General features: G+C 39.5%; 2 protein-coding genes across 4 annotated transcripts in view; one reads left to right on the top strand and one right to left on the bottom strand.

The window, feature by feature from the left end:
* mcf2l2 (MCF.2 cell line derived transforming sequence-like 2) overlaps positions 1-21,127 on the bottom strand; it is a 67,368-nt gene that overhangs the window by 25,946 nt on the left and 20,295 nt on the right. For all 3 annotated transcript variants that reach the window (XM_028403374.1, XM_028403373.1, XM_028403375.1), the window contains exons 10-21: positions 20,794-20,913; positions 20,118-20,309; positions 19,851-20,042; positions 19,586-19,772; positions 19,398-19,501; positions 19,183-19,271; positions 7,234-7,300; positions 5,856-5,971; positions 2,382-2,451; positions 940-1,032; positions 769-861; positions 124-246 (exon numbers count right to left, since the gene is read on the bottom strand). In XM_028403374.1, the coding sequence (XP_028259175.1) occupies positions 124-246; positions 769-861; positions 940-1,032; positions 2,382-2,451; positions 5,856-5,971; positions 7,234-7,300; positions 19,183-19,271; positions 19,398-19,501; positions 19,586-19,772; positions 19,851-20,042; positions 20,118-20,309; positions 20,794-20,913 (1,446 nt within the window). The remainder of the gene's footprint in view (positions 1-123; positions 247-768; positions 862-939; positions 1,033-2,381; positions 2,452-5,855; positions 5,972-7,233; positions 7,301-19,182; positions 19,272-19,397; positions 19,502-19,585; positions 19,773-19,850; positions 20,043-20,117; positions 20,310-20,793; positions 20,914-21,127) is intronic.
* Positions 9,847-17,603, top strand: LOC114434287 (lactosylceramide 1,3-N-acetyl-beta-D-glucosaminyltransferase A-like). Its single transcript, XM_028403376.1, has 2 exons — positions 9,847-10,068; positions 15,117-17,603. Exon 2 carries the CDS (start codon positions 15,472-15,474, stop codon positions 16,657-16,659), a length of 1,188 nt encoding a protein of 395 aa, XP_028259177.1. The 5' UTR covers positions 9,847-10,068; positions 15,117-15,471; the 3' UTR covers positions 16,660-17,603.

The raw sequence follows: 21,127 nt of genomic DNA, 5'->3' as shown, positions 1-21,127 counted from the left end.
TTTCTCATGTTTTCCTGTCAGTTTACTGGTTTTGACTGAAATCACAGTGCCCCCTATGCACTAAGACCATCCTAGTTTTATCAAACCAAAAAAAAAAAAAAAAGGCCTGATCAGCACACTCACCTCAAAGCCAGTGATGGCTATCTGGTGCATGGAGTCGTTGACAGATTTGATGATGTCCAGCATGGTGGCCAAAGCCTCCTCCAACTCTGCCATCCCCTGACCTGTACTGCATTTTAGCATCTCCTATTAGACATGAAGGAGGAGGTAGATCAGGAAAAACTATTTTCACGTTTTTTTTTCATTCTTTAGTACAATATAAAGTCCTGCTTTTTTGTGCAGTGTTTACATAAATCTTAGAGAAGACAATCTAAACGTTTTTTCTTTGATAACTGATTCTACAAACGTGGATGTTTTCTATATTCCAGCCCTTATAAACTATTTTCTTCACTCATTCTGCACATAGAAGCCTGTAAGTCAATTGTTCTGAGTGTTTATTGGTTAGCATTTTATTTTATTTTGCCACAAAACAAGTCAGATAGGACATCTTTAATTCATGGTGAAAGATTAAAACCTCATCACGGCTTTCTGTCACAATCACCTCTGGTCGTTGAGGATTGTCTGGCAGATTTTGTGAAATGTGTGGATCTAATTAGGCAAATATTTGCACAAAATAACACCCTGCTAATAATGTGCTAACAGATCAGCGAAATGATGCAGCCTAATCTGACTCGGTAATCCCTGTCGTTCAGCTGTTTGTGTGCGCACCTTCAGCATGAGTTGGTACTTAGTGATCCTTTGCACAGGCTTCAGCAGGTAGGCATCCAGAGACAGTTTGTGGTCCAGCTTCTTTTGGCATTCCTGTAGACAGACACATGTCCTTAAGGATGGACACACTGTGTGTGTGTTTATGTGTGTGTTTGTGTGTGTGCGTGTTACCTGAAAGAAGAGGCTGTCGCCACACTGTCTCCAGATGACTTCAGAACGAGGTTTGTTCTGACAGTACTTCTCATACACCTGCAGTTCTTCTTTCTGGCAACACAAAGACACGTCAGAAGGTGAACTGGAGGTCTTCAAACTGCAACATCTGCCTGAATCACACCATGTGACCAAAGGTTAATGAACACCATCCTGCCAGTCTGTCTTTAGTTGTAAATGTGGGAAATCTTACAAGTGCAGTGCACTAGATCTGTTTGGATTATTGATTGATTACTAAACAAGATGGTAAGTGTGTGTGTTTCAACATAAACGCTCTAACACATGGCCTTTATTGGTTGGCCAAAAATGGTTACATACCACATATGGTGCCCACATCTATCAAATGTATGTTTCATCTAAATAGTCCACACTTTATAGGTGCTTAATTTAAATCATGTGTCTTACTGACTACAATGTGAAAGCATATCTGGGGCATGTTTAACCAGAACATGATGCACATAGGGTATTGTTGTATTGTGTATTAGGAGCTGATATGAGAATGTGCGCACCAATAAGATAACACATGTGTGCTGTCAAATCAGTATTCACTTCTAAAAACATGTTCAAACTAGCCTGGATATTATTTTAGAGCTTGTGATTTCAAAATAAAAGACCAGTGCAGGTTATTTCACAGTCACTTATTTGTTGTGTCAGTCCGCCGATTTTGACTTCATTTTCTATGCATTAAGATAAATATTACTTGAAAATTCACTGTTTTCACAATTTTACTTTAGACTGCTAGGCCTGCATCCCACATTGTCAATCCAACAAAACTGGCCCCCTGTGCTGTGGCATTACAAAATAAAATCCTACATGAAATATGATCAGGTACTCAGGAGTAGATTCCTCAGTGTCAGGTTAAAAAAAAAACAAAGTAGTAGTAGTGAGTGGGTGCTCCTGTTTCTGTTAGACAGCTCCTGTTCACACCTCAGTGGTAACGGGGTCTTGACCTCCTTGTGTCTTACTTTAGGTGATCTGAGTGCTCTTTCTGTGAATGTGGTGAGCCTCATTTTAAAGCACAGTGAATGGTTGATCCCCCTGCAATTAAAGCCAGCTTTTCAGCCTGAGGCCTTGGCAAGGACTTTTATCTTCATACCCCTGGTGCTTGAGGCTTTCTGTCCTCCACTTCACATAAGTCCTCAGCTTGGCTGTATGAGAGCCCCATGGGTGCTACATGGATCTTTAGTTCTTTTAACTAAGCAGCATTTAGGCCAACAAGCACTCATCTTGTAAAATACAACCTTAACTGCTCATTTATTTACCAGCAAAAAACCATGTAAAAGACATCACGACATCATGACATACTTCCACTTTCTGTTTTGCTTTTTTTGGACTTCATTGCCTAATCCTAGACTTTTGGAGCCTTCTTTTCACTTTAGGTGAAGTCACTAAAACATACTAACCCTTTTCAAAAAACAGGTTCCCACCAGCTCGGGTTTCTCTGCACAGTTCTCCAGCTCCATGAGGAATGTCCTGCAGGCCATTGATGGACACACAAAACAACAACATAGATATTAATTGATTAGAGATACAAAAGACATTCATTAAGAACACACTTGTCTCTAAATCTAATCTACCGAGATTAAAAAAGTCACTTCAATCAAAGGTCCACACCACTGAGTATGTACAATCATATAAGTATCTTGGAAGTATCATTGATAAAAAACTGCATTTTGAAACAAAAACAAAACCTGTGAGGCAGTATGTTCACAATGACCATGTTATATTATATTTACATGTTTTTTTCCATATATCCATATTATCAATTTGTTTAGTGTCATGGTTCAGTCAGGTGACATTAAAACAGAGGAAGTCCTGCTTGACAAGTCACAGCCAAGTCCTGCATCCCTGTAGGCCAGACAGGTACAGAGGATAGCTACCTCTGCTCTAAATGATGACTCCCACCCTTTGTACCGCCACTTTCAGCTTCTTCCCTCTGGACGGAGGTAAGAATAAAATAAATCTACCTATGGGTACAAATAGAATAACTGAACCTCTCATGACTTACTAAGTGTGCAGAGAGGTGCAGATTGTTTTTTAGTGCAGACAGTTTATTTTAAACTTTTTCTTTATTTTTTTATACTTGATTGAGATTGAACGATTTTGGTCCTATGTATTGACTGAACTGCTTGCGGTGCATTCAAGTACCACAGGAAAGTCCATATTCCACAAATCATCCCGTCTCCAAAAAACCCAGTCACAACAAGCCCTGAAAATTCGTAACAGGAAAACAGACAAGTGAAGGTGGCACGAGAGATTTACTCCTGCCTCCCCCCTGGCAGGAGGATGTGTGTGCTCTATCGACACACGCAGATGCAACCCTATGAGGCTTGTCTGGTCACTGTGGATGTGCAACATGAATGATTGTGCAGTAGCACTGCACAATCATTCAGGATTATGGCACCCTGCCCACCATCCATGACTTGCTGTGAACTTATATATACATGAACATTCATCCTTATACATCTTTTCAATTAGTGGTGTTGTTCATGTAGACCAGGGGTCTCAAACTCAACTTACACGGGGGGCCACTAGGGGTAGAGTCTGGGTGAGGCTGGGCCGCATTAAGGCATTTCAAATATTCCAAAAAAGTACAACTGGTCCAATCGTCTCAATCTTTATTAATACCAGGTCAGAATAGGGATGCAAATTATTGATTAATTCAATAATCGTTAGTTGAATGACCTTATCGATCGATTAACGATTAATTGATAAGCGGTGATTTTCCTGGGCCTGAATTTCCCTCCGTTTCACTAAGACTAAAATCTAAACATTGTCATATTCAGTTGAGTTCAGTTTTTAATGCGCGCTCTCATTCCGCTGGTGCAGTATGCTCACAAGTGTGTGCGCACACCTGTGTGTGTGTGTCGGCGGGGCGGAACTCCTCTGCAGCGGAGAAATGCGCGAGCATGCAGAGACAGAAACGACATGCCGAGCCGAACGGAGGCTGCCACCCCTCAAAAAACATTTCAAACTAAATATCAGAGAAATACTGACGGGCAATTAATAATAAAAATAAAATGCACAGGACAAGCCTCAGCAAATAAGTGTGTGTGAGAAAAATGTGTGGGCCGCAACACTAAACTTTGATGTCAAGTGGGGGGCCACTACTTTGAGACCCCTGATGTAGACAAACATCTCATTGAATGTTTCTGCAAACCACAGATATATACACGCTCAACATGTAGTATATCAACCCACGACAGTGTCATGGCAACATATTTACACATCATTGCTGTGCATTTTGAGGAGCTTTTTGTGTTTTTGTGCAAATACAGTGAATAAATGAAGAAAACAAACAAATGGGATATTCATTTATTAACAATATTAGGAGCCTGTGGTGTAGAATTTCAGAATATATTCTGATATGTCATAGTTTGAATTTACCTTCTTTGCATTCAGATAGGAATTACTAGGAAAATATTTATTTACACTATTTTTACTTCAAATTATTAGTATCACGCCTCACAGTGTATGGAAACCATTTGGCATTAAACTCTTGCTCCCACTGTAAATGTGTATTATGTAGTGAAATCAAATTTTCCACATTAATGTTTCTTTATGTGTGATTGTCTGTGTCTGTCCAAGTGAAAATGCATCATCTTTGATTATAACAGTTGCCACTAAGATGGGGAGAAAGAGCAGAGTTTTCCATTACAGCTTTATACATAATATATGTGCAGCAACATTATCATATTCCTCATATTCCTCAAAGTAAGTATATATATATATATACACACACACACACACACACCACATATATATATATATATATATATATATATATATATATATATGTATGTATATATATATGTATATATATATATATATATGTATATATATATATATATATGTGTATATATATATATATTATATATATATATATATATATATATATATTATATATATATATATATATATATATATATATATATATATATATATATATATGTATATACGTAGGTGTGCTTTGCATCCAGCGCTTTGCATTGCACTTGGTGATGTATGGCTTGGATGCAGCTGCTCGGGCATTGAAACCCATTCCATGAAGCTCTCCACACACTGTTTTTGAGTTCATCTGAAGGCCACATGAAGTTTGAAAGTCTTAGTGTCTGACTGTGCAGAAAGCAAAGCATCTACCGACCCCGCTCTGTCATTTTACGTGGGCTACCAATTCGTTGCTATTATTCCCTATTCTTTCCCAAATGTTTGTAGAAGCAGTCTGCATGCCTAGGTGCTTGATTTTATACACCTGTGGCCATGGAAGTGATTGAAACACCTGAATTCAATTATTCAAAAAAGCGAGTTAGTGAATACTTTTGGCAGTATAGTGCATCTGTGACCAGCTAAGACATGGATGTACTCCTGAAGTGAGAGTTGACCACCACAGACTTGTATCTACACAACACATTTCCCCTGACACCCCTATTTACCATGACCCAGCTGCATTACAGTGACTATATACTAAATAAAATGACAAATGTTATTAGACTACAATGGCCGTTTACAATGTGAATTAATATCCAGTGTAGGACTGCAGCTGTTTTGGAAGTAAATAAGCTGTGATGTAATGTAACATGGAATATATATATATATATATATATATATATATATATATATATATATATATATATATATATATATATATATATATATATATATATATGAAAGGACAGAATATTTGCCTAGTGAAAGGACAGAATATTTGCCTAGTGATATCAGAGCTGGCCAGTATGGTAAAAATATAATGAAAAAATTCACTACCTTAGCTGTTGGAACATGAGAACCAGAACAAACTAGTTAACTAGAGACACCATATCATTTCCATTCCTGATAAAACAGACTGTACAAAGATGGTAAAATGATATTACACCTACCTGTTATGAAACTCGTATATCTCTGGCAGGTTGCCGAAAAGCACATCTCTTTTGTTCTCCAGTGATGGGGGGATGAGGTGGCTCAATTCTGAGTTATTTAGCTCATCAAAATAACCCTGCAGAGTTGAGTGAGAGGGCAGGAAGAAAGAAGAAGAAAAAAAACAAGTCAGCAAAACGTCACAGTCCATATCACAACCAGAGAAGAAGAAACTTGTTGCGTTTTCACTCTTGCAGTTATTTGATCTGATTGGCTAAAGTCATCTTAATGGCTATATGTAACAGGTGAGGTGTACTTCACAAATACGTGGAGGAAAAGTGCATGTGAACTTAGCACGCATATCGACAAAATACACCAAATTACACCACTTAATCCATAGGGTTTAATATGACGTCTGCCCACTATTTGTAGCTATAACAGCTTTAACTCTTCTGGGAAGGCGTTCCACAAGGTTTAGGAGTATGTCTATGGGAATTTTTGAGCATTCTTCTAGAAGAACATTTGTGAAGTCAGTCACTGATGTTGGACAAGAAGACCTGGCTCAAAGTCTTCACTCTGATTCATCCCAAAGGTGTTCTGTCAGGCTGAGGTCAGGACTCTGCTGACCAGTCAAATTCTTCCACACCAGTCTCGCCCATCCATGTCTTTGTGGACCTTGCTTTGTGCAATGGTGCACAAAGTCATATGATTTGTCACTCCAGAGAACACGTCTCCACTGCTGTAACGTCCAGTGGAGGTGTGCTTTGCATCCAGCGCTTTGCATTGCACTTGGTGATGTATGGCTTGGATGCAGCTGCTCGGGCATTGAAACCCATTCCATGAAGCTCTCCACACACTGTTTTTGAGTTCATCTGAAGGCCACATGAAGTTTGAAAGTCTTAGTGTCTGACTGTGCAGAAAGCAAAGCATCTACCGACCCCGCTCTGTCATTTTACGTGGGCTACCAATTCGTTGCTATTATTCCCTATTCTTTCCCAAATGTTTGTAGAAGCAGTCTGCATGCCTAGGTGCTTGATTTTATACACCTGTGGCCATGGAAGTGATTGAAACACCTGAATTCAATTATTCAAAAAAGCGAGTTAGTGAATACTTTTGGCAGTATAGTGCATCTGTGACCAGCTAAGACATGGATGTACTCCTGAAGTGAGAGTTGACCACCACAGACTTGTATCTACACAACACATTTCCCCTGACACCCCTATTTACCATGACCCAGCTGCATTACAGTGACTATATACTAAATAAAATGACAAATGTTATTAGACTACAATGGCCGTTTACAATGTGAATTAATATCCAGTGTAGGACTGCAGCTGTTTTGGAAGTAAATAAGCTGTGATGTAATGTAACATGGAATCAAATATCTACAGAGTACTGTACCTCCATGATGCTTTGGAGCTCCTCCACATATAGCCTCTCCGTTTCAATGAGCTCAGTCATGATGTGTCTGTGGACACACACACAAAAGAAATCATAACACAACAACTCTGTATAAAGTGAACATCCCACAAACAACAAGTCACAAGCAGGTCAAGGATTTGAAGACAGCCATGTTAACCTAGATTAGAGAGTGAGGTGCCATGTATGAGCCAGATTCTGGTCTAGTTTAAGTACCACCTTGACACCTGCAGATTCTGTGAAGAAGTCTTACCTGAAGGCCATGCGACCATCAATGGGAAATAGCATAAGCTGGCTACAAAATCAGAGCCTGACAGATATTATAGGCGGATATTGGCATATGGTCTTAAGTAAATGGACACCATTTGCAACTTTAGCATCCTGTTATAAAGGTGAAAATCTTGTGGGCTTTCATTATGTGGATGACTGGACACCCCTGGTCCTAGTGTTTGCTATAATCATCCCTGTCAAGCTGTAGCTCTCCCTTTCCCACACAATTTGCTACATACAACACACTGAGAAACCACTGTTCACTTATCCATGCACCAGCATCTTGACCCTTCATTAAACTTCATGTTTTAGCATTTTAATTATTCATTAAATAAATGAATTATTTATTGGACTTGGCGTCTTCTTCATTTGTCACAGCTTGAAGCTGGGTGTGACATTAATGGTCGGGATAGGGAAGCAGACACATAATGGCTGGTTAGCTACATACTTTGGTCCACATTGTGTTAATTTTGGCATTGGGGTGAATAAGGGTCAATAGGCCTAATCAGAAGACATTTGTTACGCAACTTAGTGTCACAGCCAAGTTTGAGTGTGCTTCATTACACAGGCAGACATATTGACAGTAAGAAACTAATTTGTGAATAGAAAGCTATAATTTGTCAATCAGTACAAGCATAAAATATAGAAAGAAAATGTATTATTGTTATCACATATCACTATGTATTTACAATTTTAAGGGGTTTCCACCCCTTAATCTTCATAGACCTCCATGCTGAAATTAACACAAGGTTTTGTACAGCAAGAGGTGTTTTCCAAGAGTTTAAATTTAGGTAACTGGACTCAAGGATTGTTGTTTTTTGCCACACCCCTGAGTGGCTTCTTTAGTTCTTAAAAAAAAAAACAACTATCCTTGGGTTCAGTTGCCTCGATTTAAACTCTTGGAAATAACTACGACCTGGATGAATGAGAGCATCCACAGATATAAAAAGGTGAATTTTACATCATTATCGGTATGACCACTATGAGTGATAGGTGGGTGCTGATAAGCTTGATGCTTCTGCGACTGCTCTGCTCCGCTAGAAGTTGCCCCTTTCCTGTATTTGGATCATCCGGGAGTTTAGGTAGACACTGCTAACATGGCAGCATTGCTTCTCACATCAACTCAAAAAAGCTTTCCTGTTCTAAAGATGACATGTCAGTGGCGGCTGCAGAGTACAGCAACATTAAACCTGTTTTGACTGTCACTATTTGCATAGGGTGTGTGTGTACAAACACAGTGTAAACAGAGAAAACAGGTCACAGTGGAGAAAAGAAGTATAGCCTTCAGGTTTCAATTTACTTAAGATGACACTCACTATATACGAGCACAGTACATGGTTAAACTTTACACTGTTCTTACTGAAACAGATCTGTGCTGCAGCTGCACAGCCCTGACTGACTGTAACTGAAGCACTTCCCTCTAACCTCATTATAACTAAGAATGTGCAGGGGCACAATGGACCGGCCTTGTGCGCTCGTTAACCTGAATGTGTATGACTGCCATCTTAGAAAAAATGCTGACCGCGTAAGTGCTGACACTGATTTGTACTATTCTACACATGACTTATCCTCTTCTCTGTGTACATAATTAGGTTTATTGCACATGATGAGTATGTTAGAGGTTATACAGTCATGTGAAAAACATAAATTTTGACCCATAACCTTAGGAACAAGTAGCCTTTCTAACCATTTAGATGCTGAAAATCTCATTGATGTCTTTTTTTTGTAGAAAATGTAATTAAATCTCCAAGTATCAGTAGCTAGAATGTCCTACTATAGAGCCTCTTCTTACCTTTTTTTAACAGACAAATAATTTGAATTTGAAAGCTTTGAGTTTTTGTGACTCTTTAAAAACCTTCATATCATTGCCATGCATGTCCCTTACTGTATTCTACAGCTTAGAGATAGAATGACAGCAGCACAGCATAACTCTTCTGACATCTCTGCATGACATACAGTAGATAAGCTCATAACGGTAACTTTTCAGAAAAAGTACAACTAAATGAGAAATTGAGATAAATCCTATATAGTCACTTCTAAAATCACTTTTTGATCATTTAACCACCAAATTTTTGAAAAGATTTTTCTGTAGAAAAAGCCTCCTTTAGAAAAATAAGTCTTACATCTTCTCCTAGTATTCCCACTTATTTACCTCACACAAACCACCACATCACCAATTCCACATAACTATATAGTCTCTTTTCATTACATCTTTGTGCACGTAGGTTAACACCTACTAGCACTACTACTGCTGCTAAACAGTAGTCCCTCCCACTTTACAACACCCACCCCCACTTACAAAATTATCTCTCTCGCACACACACACACACACACTGGGACCTTCAGGGTAGACAGAGCAGACATTTGAAGCTGCTCTCAGCTGACTTGGAGTGGAAAGAAGAGAAGAGGAAAGTCTGACAGGAAAGATGGTTCAAGAGAAGGAGGGGCGGCTGGAAAGAGTGAGGCACCGGTTTTACTGATCCAAGAAGAGGACAGAAGGCTTCAGCTATACTTTAACACAAACATGGATTAAAGAAAAACTGCCCGGTAAGTCAAGAAAGGAGTGTGTTTGGTGAGAGGTGTGAGGAATGATATCCTAAAGGAGCGTAGTGTCAGCTTTCAGAGTTAAACAGGTAGAAGAGGGATGAAAAAAACAAGTCGCACGAGAGGCAAGATGAAGAACTGAAATGAGTAACTATACCCAGAGCACTGTTTTCACAAGGTTTATGAGGAAATTTTATGGAGACAGTTAGGAAAGCAGAGAACAACATATGTTGTAACAGCAAGGCTCTGTATTGAACTTTACTTCAGGACTTTTTCTTTTTCTTTCCTCGAAACAACTACTCAGATTTTTGGCTTTGGAAATCTCCACAATACAAAAAACAACTATAGGAAAATATAATTTATTTATTTAAGAGGATACAAAATTGATTTAATTGATTTTTTTTAAGCTTATACAGACACTTAACAGAAATGGTTATCATTTCCGTTATAAATTTGCACGTGGCAGGGATGTGGAGCAGGGTTCTATCATGGCTAGTTTCAGACTGAGGAGCAATTATTACAGGATGTCATTTCAGGGCCTTCTTCTTCTTTCGGTTTTCAATTGTAGAGTACCAAATAATTCAGGCTTTCATGGCAGAAAGTTTCTGAACTGACCCGGACCTGTATCCTGACCTGAAGCATTTCACACCAATAGGTCCCTCATTTTGGCAGATATATACAATTATATTTTATCCACCTAATTGCATGAGGACCAGCATCTGTAGTGGAATTAATAGGATACAATGGATAAGAGGTATCCTGGTCATTAAATATAATTAATCTTGAAAGTGTTTTTAAGGACTGCAAAAAAACTTGCTTGAAAATCAAATTCCTATTTTATCACGACATTGCTTATAGTGCCTCCACAATGGAACATTCATTTGCTTACAGTCAAACCTTCTTATTTACTTACAAAGGAAGCAGCACTCCTGTCATGACAAATGGCCTGTAGATTTTGGCTTGTGCTGATGTTAGCATTATACAGCTGTCTGGCTTGAAAACGACTGATCATGGTGTAAGGTGAACTCATGCATTGTGCATTGTCTGCTATAGAAAGAACGTAGAAAAAAAAATACCGGTTGGCTGGGTAAGTCTGTGCTGTACACACCTTTGAGAACTGCTCAGTGTCAGATATCAACACATCCATTGATGTGTGTGAGATAATCTTTACGTTGCAGGCTCACATTTACAGCCACCACACAAACACAGACTTTCAACATACATGTCTCACGTTTAGGCGTTTCTCCAAACTTCTGCTTCCTGTGTCCAACGAATTTGACACCTCTGCCTATTTGTGTTTGTGTTACAGTAAAGTCAGTAAATACTAAAAATAGTATACTTTACTAGCCTAGGTCAGACAACAGCTGGTAAAAATACAAAAATACCTGATGTACAATTAGCTTAAATTGTTGTAAAAAAAGAAAAAAAAGATCATTAGCAGGATCATAAGCATCTTAAAAAAAATGTAACCCTCTATAACCCAAAAAGTATTTATTCACACCTCATTTTAGTCACTGCAAAAATAATAGAAATAGCAATAGTCATGTGACTGACTTTAGAAAAATGGAACAAAAAAAACTAAAATCAGTATGTGCAAAATATTATACAATTGACAAGTGTTCACAGGAAAAAAATGTTCCATGCATATTCTGCTATTTTCACTCTGTTCTGCACACAGAGATAACTGAAAACTACTTTCAGTTAATCATGGCTTGCAAGTTTTTCTGAGAAGTGCAGATTTTTTTTTTCTTTCTTTCCAGAATTGCCTATATATTGACAGTTTTGTTTTGCCACAACAAAGTCTGCAGACTGGACCTGTTGCTGATTTACATCAGCAACATTTTAATATAATATGGTGAAAGATTTGTTAATAAACTTTTTTTTTTATTTTAAAGCTCAAAGCTCCAACACGTTAAAACGGCATATTTTTTTATGTCCAACGGACCATGAGACATGGTTACATTTTTGCTAATGTGGACGTATTGTCCGACTTTTATGTTAACCCAACATATGATGATATCAATAATGTTATCTGCACATGGGAGCAATTAAGCTGCAAATATCTGAATAACTAGGGATTTTCACCAAGCACCAAGGAGTCCAAGATTCGAGTTCCCTGACACTACAACTGGTAACTTTTTAAGTTTTGTTTTTAATCGCAGCTCGTTAAACCTTCTCCTATTGCTTGCTCACCATTTTTTGGTAGCACTCATAAACATTGACTTCATGTTACATATGGTGAGGACGGGTTTACAGACTTTGAATCTTGAGTCTGTTTGCAAACTATGAAGCTAACAAGCTAACAAGGGCATGACAAACCCTAGTTACTCTGTCATAGTGTTTTTTTCACAAATCAGAAGAATGCAAAGGAATCTTGTTCTGCTGATACGCTAACTTTTGAAATTCCAAGCTCAAATGCAAACAAATATAGTGACTGACGGGAGGAATACTTGCAGCTTCAGGCGAAAATTTTGTCTATATGTCAGGTTTCATTGACAGAAAAAAAAAGTCTGACAGAAGAACGGAAGCTGTGCACAGATGCAACAACAAGTGCATTACCTAGAATTGCTTAGGATGTGGTCTGATTTCATTTCATTTTAATGTGGGAAACAAAATCTATGCAATACATTGTGATTGGAGGTTGTGAAGAAAAGGTCAAAAATAGAAACAGGAAAAGAAAAAAATGTCTCACTTGTCACCATGTACAAAGTGAGTACATCCTGTCAGAGCATGTTTCTCTGTCTGCTCCCTAGTTGGATGACCCTGTTGTTCAGTCAAAATAAGCTGTAGTGGACACGTGTGTAAGCAGCATTGACCTGACCTCAGCAGCCTCTCTGCTTTGTTTTGCTAAAGCGCTTCTATTATAGGTCTTTTGTGCTGGGTCAGCACCCACATTCACAGGCTTGTAGTGTTTGTAAAAGACAGCATGCTAACATTTTATAGTGACTCATTATCCTGTGATTATTGTGAATTGGCTGACATTAGGTTAAATGATGTGACTCACAGGAAATTCAAAGTGCTTCTCAGTGCAAACAGGATGCGCTCTACCACTATACTACTAAATGATGCATCTGATAAAGCCACTTGCTTTGGTCAGCCGAGTTAGTAAGAGAACTAGAAGAGGGCATTTCCTGAAGAAAATGCAAGTTTGATTGCTGCATTTGAAGCATTGCTTTGAATGCTGATGTGAAGGATTGCTCTGAATTGCTGGAGAATCAGAGCAATTCAGAGCTTTGTATGCCTCTGTGTGTCAGCCTGTCACCATGGTAACAGCAGAGGAGACCTCAAAAACCACTCCAACTTTGAGAGCCTGGCGTGCGGAAACGATTCGGAATTCTAAATACAAGTTTGATAGAGCAGCATCTAATGAGTGTTTCAAGACTAAAATGGAGTCTGTAGCGTGAAATATGTAGGAGGAGATACATTTGGCAGATGATGCAGAAATTGCCTAATATTTAAAAAAACTATTATTTTTTGAAATGTCCTCTGTGAGATGAATGCCAAAAAACGTACGGAGGAATAAAAAAGAAGAAGAAGAAAGAGGGTGAAGAACTGACAAACTTTGATTGCCGTTGCTAGGCAATCAAACTAATAATTAAAGAGAAGGTAGAGGAACTGGACTTCTTAGAGTTTCTTGAACACTTAAAGACTCAGCAGTCCATCTAACACTTTAAAGACAAGAAAGGGACACACCTTCATATACACTTAGACAGAGAGTAGTAGTAGTTTGATGGAAAGCAGCTTTAAAGATTTTTTTAATATATTGTGATAAAAGAAAAAATAAGCTACATAGAAAATTAAATGTGCACATTTTTATATTTATTTTACGCCATTATGATACAAGAAAGCAAGTTATTGCTTAAATATTATTACCTGAAAGTACAATTTGTCTTGGTTTATGAGTGTAGGATTTTCCAGTAGGAAAACTTTATTTCCTAATGTGGGTGTGGGACATTTAAGTTGTGTTGTGACTGTAATAGTGTTCATGACTATGACTATTTTGCCAAACTTGAGTGAAAAATCACCAGCTAATAAAAAAAAAAACACAGCGGGTCGTAAAGGTGGGAATAATCTGATTGTTCAAATCTAGGCTCAGTAGTCAAGTATCCAGAATAAAGGAATGCCACAGTTCGAATCCAACATAAACAACCTATAAATTTATAGCTCATTTTGCATTCAATTCCTCTAAAGGTTTCTGTATTTCTACTATTTAAATGGACTTAATGCTCACTGAAAGTTTATCACTGCCAGACAATAGTGAAAACAACAACAATAATAGCATGTTATGGCCACACACGTTGACACGTCTGTTGTGAAAGACTACCAGAGGTGACTGAAGACTTTGTGCAGTTACAATTGAAGCATTTCTGTTTCAGGTAATTGAAAATTGCAAGTCCGCACAGTCAGATCCAATATTACAGATATGAACACCAACACAACCACATTTACCTGATTAGGCACCATCACAACTGCATCAGAGTGAAAAGAGAGCCTACTGGTTGCCATTTTGACAGCGATGATGATGTCATCAATGATGTGGACCAACAAGAAAGTGAAGATTGTTTATATGAATTCTAATGTAATAATTAATAATTAAATTAATAATAATAATCCTGGGGTTGATTCAGCAAAACTATTCAATGAATGGTTTAAATGAGAAAATGGTAAATATATAATTTGTAAATCAAAAATAATTCTCATCCTTACTGAAATTACAATAGTTTTTTGAAGTAAATGCATCAAATCCTTGTTAGTTTTGGAATGTATTATTTAAGTCGAAATGTTAGCCGTTTGTTTGTATGTTATTGCAGGTTTACAACCTGATAGTTCACCTGACAGTTTCTGATAGTTCAGCTGATAGTTCACGTAGTATGTGTGTCTGTGTGAAATTAAGAGTGTGGAAACTACGAGTTGTATCCACCGTGCTTGTTCCAACAATCCGTCCAGAGGGGAGACTAACGAAGAGTAAATCTGGACAATGAGATTTACTGTGATGTCTGAGTCCCGAATCTGCCTGATACTAAAGTTCAGCATTTGCTTTTTTTTTCCAGACATACAGTAACCAGAAAGAAGTAGGCATTGACACACGGAGAAGAAGGTCCAAGCATCCTGGTAAGAGAAGGAAGGAGCATTTTGACTTCTGCTGGAGGACGAATGAATGCTAAGCTCTACCCAGAGCTATGAGGGAGCAGAGCTTTGGCTTCACACCGCGGAGGGAGTTTGGTTATAGAGCATCTAGACTGTTAATAAGCCTGACAAAGGCCTATTGGACATGACAAAATAACAAAGAGAAAGTAGCAAGAACGTCTGGGTGGCCAGGGCAAGAAAGTAGAGATCAAGTGGAGAGAGTCAAATGAGACGTCAAGCCTGAGACGCAAAGATAAAGAATAATATCAAGTCGTCACTATGTTCATAAATTTCCGTCGTATCCACAAGTTTCAGTGTGTGCAGCTCCTGACCACAGGGCTCATTCTGTGCATGGTGATGGTCTGCTGGGAGGATCTGGACCATCATGTAGTTAGCCATGTGAAATCCTACACATATCGCTATTTGATCAACAGCTACGACTTTCTTAATTCTTCCTTTTATGTGAAGTCCAGCAGGAAATATGGTTCTAACAGTGCAGACGGTGCCTCGTTAGTGGAGTACCCATACCTTATCAACCACGCAGGGAAATGTAAAAGTAGAGATGGGAAAAGCTGGGATGACGTCCTGCTACTTCTGTTTGTCAAGTCGCCACCTGAGAACATTGAGCAGCGCCAGGCAATCAGGGACACATGGGGAAATGAAAGCTTTGGGTGGTCAAAGTTAGGGGTGAATGTGAAGTTGGTGTTTGCCCTTGGTATTCATCCAGATGTTTGGAAAAGATCCAAAGTGCAGAGCGCGCTGCTGCAAGAAGACCGTGTCTATCATGACCTGATCCAGCAGAACTTTGTGGACACATTCCACAACCTGACTGCAAAACTGATCCTGCAGTTCCAATGGAGCCACAAGTACTGCCCTCAGGCGCACTTCCTCATGTCGGCGGACGACGACATCTTCATCCACATGCCTAACTTGGTGAAGTATTTGCAACAACTCCTGAGCAGCCAATCAAGGGCTACTGACCTGTGGGTGGGACACGTACACAGGGGATCCCCTCCAGTTCGACGTAAAACCAGTAAATACCATGTTCCCTACGAGCTGTACCCCTGGCCTTCCTACCCAGACTACACTGCAGGAGCAGGGTACGTGGTTTCAGGTGATGTGGCTGCTAAGCTCTATCAGGCGACTCTGTTTCTGAACCCCTCCGTGTACATAGATGATGTCTTTATGGGAATGTGTGCCAAAGTCATGGGGGTCTCCCCCCAGGAGCATGTGTACTTCTCAGGGGAAGGCAAGGCCCCTTACCACCCCTGCATCTACGATCACATGATCACATCGCACGGTCATGCCTCTGATGTACGCTCACTGTGGCATGCGGCAACAGACCCGACAGCGTACGGCAGTTCCAGGGGATTTTTTGGTAATCTGTACTGTAGGGCGGTAAGAGTGATGCTGCTATGTCTGCCATATTACCAGAACACCTACTCATGTATGGCTGCTTTTACATGAAGGAATCCAGGATGATGACAAATAAAACAAACAAAAAAAACAAAAAAAACAAAAAAAACAAAAACAAATGACTTTCTTGGTATTTCTTAAAGTTTTACTGGCTACATTGTGTACATGTGTACACTCTCCTCTTCTTCAACCATATCAGTTTACTTTTTTTTAGTTTTAGCTTAAAAGCTACTTACTAAGGTTTAGGAAAATACAATGGGTTGGATTTTCTGTTATCAAGGTTACAAATCCACAGTAGCAGTGAAAAGAAAGCACACCCACTTGGAATCCTACGAGTTCATGCACCAGGACATATTAAAAACTGATCCTTAGCAGGTGTAAAACGAGGAAATACTACCTCAGACGAACAAAAACATGTGACATATTCCATTGTGTCATAACTCTTTCGAACAAACAAATGAAGCTGAAATGGAGAGGCCTTGACACCTTGTAGATGCAGCTTTAGCAGCAAAACCTCAATATTGTGGTTTTCCGTATGACTTTGTCAGTCTCTCAAAACGTTTTAGGGAAGGGAATTTGGCTTACTTTTGTTTACAGGGTTGCTCTAATACATTGAGCCAGGTGGGCAGTTGTCTATTCAGAGCCCCCTTAAGGTGCCATCACAGCATTTCAATTGTGTTGAGGTCTGGACTTTGACTAGACCATTCCAAAACCATGATTCTTTCATTTTGTCATTCTGATGTAGATTTAACACTGAGCATGCTCAGTGAGGTCTGTACACTCTGACTGTTTGTTTTGTGTTTCTCTGATCGTGGGCTGAATTAGCTGGGACGTCCACTCCTGTGAAGATTGACAGCTGCCTTGAATGTTTCCACTTGTGAATAGTCTTTCTCACTATAAATGTTGAACTCCAAATGGTTTGAAATAGTTTTACAAGTCTTTCCAGATTGATGTGCAGCAACAGTTGTTTCTCTAACACCATTGTTTATGTATTTCCCCCTTGTCATTGTGTTAACACACCTGAATGCTGCAGAGCAGCAAACTGTCAAAATGTCTACTTTTATACAGGTCTGCACACCTGCTGATGATCAGTGCATCAAAGACTGATGATCAGCAGCACCTGGCTGGTACCTCACTTCCTTGAAAGGAACCAAGAAGGGAAGTAGCTGTGAGGTGCCATTTCCCCTCTTATACTGCTTTTTATGGAAGTGGTATGGGTAGACTTTGTTTCTCTTCACATGGCTTCTCCATTTTAACTGTATTTTTGTTAAATAAACAATGACACAGTGTAAACCTTTATGCATTGTTTTTTTTTTCTAAAACGTAAACCAATAGAATTTAAAGAAGGATTAATTCCTTCATTTTTTTCTATTATGACAAATTTGTTGCTATGCTAACAGAAACCCAAGCCATGGTCTCTCCCAAATCCTAACCAAGCAGCAGAACGAAGCACTAACAGGCAAGGAAGCCTTTTAAATGTTTACTGCTCTGTTTAATGTAGCAGAGAACCCTGCCAAAACTTTTAGGTAACACATAAAATACAATACAAATACATACAAATCTAGCCAGACCGGCAGTGCCTTGAGGTGGTCGTACTGAGGATGGAACAAAACCATAGCGTGGTTCCACACATCTGAGGTGATGTCAAGAGAGTGCTAGCATAAGGTGGGCTAGGTGTGGAATCTATGGCAGCACCCACCTATTACTCCAAGCATTTAAACTTTTAAACTGAGGTGTTTTGGAGGTCTGTGAGGGCTGACTTACTTTTAAAGCAAACACAATGGCCTTGTAAGGGATATATTTTTTTTCAACATTTACACAGGTTCGGGGTGAAGCTGCCTTGGGGGATGCTGCTGCCATGTAAGAGGCTAATTTGACTAGCTTTACTTTGGTAATCAGCATGTAGGAGCAAACACAGTAACACCTGCTTTTTATCCCTGATTGCCTTTTACTTTAGGGTCTAACACTCTAATTACCCTGACTACTTCTGCACAATGACTTTTTTCCCCAATCAGACTGACAAACGTGCATCACACATTTCCCAGATAAATAAAATAAATGCAACAGACAAATTCAGAAAATGTTCAGAACAGGCAGTGTCATGGGGTAATTACGTGCTCCTGTCCTGTAATGTCCATTTTTCACATTTTTGTTCAGCATTGTAGTTGTGTAGCGTCTTCATTTTACGCTTCCACCCTCATCATAATCCAGCCGGCTCACCCCTTCTTTTCCTGTCAGTCTTCCGTTTTCACAGCTGCTGCATCCTGTTTGATCTCTATGATAAAATGCATGCTAACCCTTTGAGTCACTATATATAACTGTTCATATGTCAATTCTGATGTCTACATTAAAAAAAAAAGTTTCTGACAAATGAGGTTTGTGGTCACTCCACCAAACCTGTATACAGGAAACTGTAGGACTGACAGTTGCATGTTGTGCATATCTGGGAAGCAATGTAGTGCAGAAGATATAACAAAGCTAACTCGGTGTGGCAGATTTATGGTGACGCATTAAAAAATGGGTTTCATGAGATTGGTGCTGAAAAGGAGGATACATACTTATATTTGTTCTTACCTGCGTCTGTTGGATAATGTCTCCTCAGTCTCATTTGTCACCACGACGTGTGTGGATCCTCCCTGGCTTTCCTCGTGCATCACCTCAATCTATTACACACATTCACATTAATAAGGATGCGATAAAAATGATGCACCACCGTAGCTGTGCGACGGCTTTAAAAAAAGATGAATGGACAGGATTACGGATGATACAGTGGCCTTCAGGGTTTTCACCTTGATGCCTGCCTTGGTCTTGCGTATGTTCTTCTTCTTGTTGGGATCGGTTTCGGCTGCCTGCTTGCTGTTGTTGGAATTATCTGACGCTCGGCGAGCCAGAGCTGGAGAGAGCAGAGATAAGTGTGTGTTAAAGTACAATATTTGTGACATCATTTTCTGCATGAATGAGTTGCAAATACACTCACGCTGCTGGTTCCCTGTAGTCCTGGGGGGGTTCTTCAATGAGGGACGTTTAGGAGAGGACTCGGGTCGTGGGGCCACAGGCTGTATGGGCCTCGTCTGTTTGGCTGATAGTCTCTTCAGACTGACGTGCCTCTTCTCAAACATCTCCCGGACGTCCTCCAAACGCTTCAGCGCCTTCAGGACACTGGCCTGCAGGTACACAGAAATATCAGTATCGTCCTTTATGGCCTCATCGTTTCTGTAATAGCCTGTCCAGTCACGCTGTACCTTGATGTCCTCCGACAGGACAACCTCATACTGGTTGTGGAGGTTCTTCAGCTCCGTCAGTTGGTTCTTTTCTGCTGACTCCAGGAAATGTTCGATGTCTGTCAGCGCCGACTCCGCCCCTTCCTGCGACTGACACTTATCCACAGCTTGGGAAGCCAGCAGGTAGATGCCGGACTCACACCACTGGTTCACCTGAGCACAGAAGGCATGGTTAACAAAAGGGGTAAATTAGAAATCAAGCTTAACTGTGTGTTTGGGTTACATTACCTTATCGATGCCGATGTGTATCTGAAGGGATTTAGACAGGACATCTGTCTTTTTCTTGGTTTCGTTGCTGAAGTCGTCGCAGACCCGCCGCAGCTCCACGCACTTGGGTCGAATAGAGTCCACGGCGTAGTGGTCGCTCTGGATTAGCTGGTCGCCGTGCAGAGCATGGAGCTGTGCCTTTTCTAGTGTGGGCTGGAGGGAGAAGAACACTGATTAAATCACTACATTTCAAAGTGAAATTTAAGGTGTCATTAGAATTGTTTAAAGCATGTGATCAAAGTGCTGCTGTATTCATACAATAGAATTATTTGTGGGGAATATAAGTTATCATTTTTAGTTTTCATGGCTTATTAATGTACGGTTCCAGAATAAAATAAAGGCAAATCCACCTCAAATAGGTACTGTTAAAGAAAACATATGACAGGATACTGTTCACAATGTCCCATGAGGTCCACCTCAGATGTAGTTTTGTATGAATGTTAAAAAACTATATATTTACTTAGACAACTGAAAAACATTTAATAACATAGTCAATAAAATAAAAATTGACATAACTATATATAGCGTGACAGCTTTGTACACTGATGAGCCTATGTCTGTGTGACAGTTGTGGTTTCTGTTTTTAAATAACACTTCCCTTTTAAACACTTTTAAATGTGTGTTCGTGCTGACCAACCTGAGCCTTCTCCTCCAGTATTTTCAGGTCCTTCAGGAGCTGTTCAACTCTGGCCACACAATCCCCAGTATCTGATAGGCTGTTCAGGCTGTCTGTCAGACTGTCGAGAGACACTTTGACCTAGAGACACAAAGAGGGGACAAAGTCAGAGAAAATCTGTGTACTTCTTATATTTTACAACTTTGAGTGTTTTTGGTAATGTAAGAAGCATTCAAAGAAGCAAATAGATATTTATAAACCTTCTTAAACATTAGGCCTCACCGAAACCTAATGGCAGAAGTAACACAGAACTTTCCACTGGATGGTTTCCATACTGACTCAGCTGGTCAGTGTT

Source organism: Parambassis ranga, chromosome 4 (genome assembly GCF_900634625.1).
Source record: "Parambassis ranga chromosome 4, fParRan2.1, whole genome shotgun sequence".
NCBI classification, from domain to species: Eukaryota; Metazoa; Chordata; class Actinopteri; family Ambassidae; genus Parambassis; species Parambassis ranga.
The sequence above is the reverse complement of the archived record's forward strand: the minus strand, read 5'-3'. Positions and strand labels throughout refer to the sequence as shown.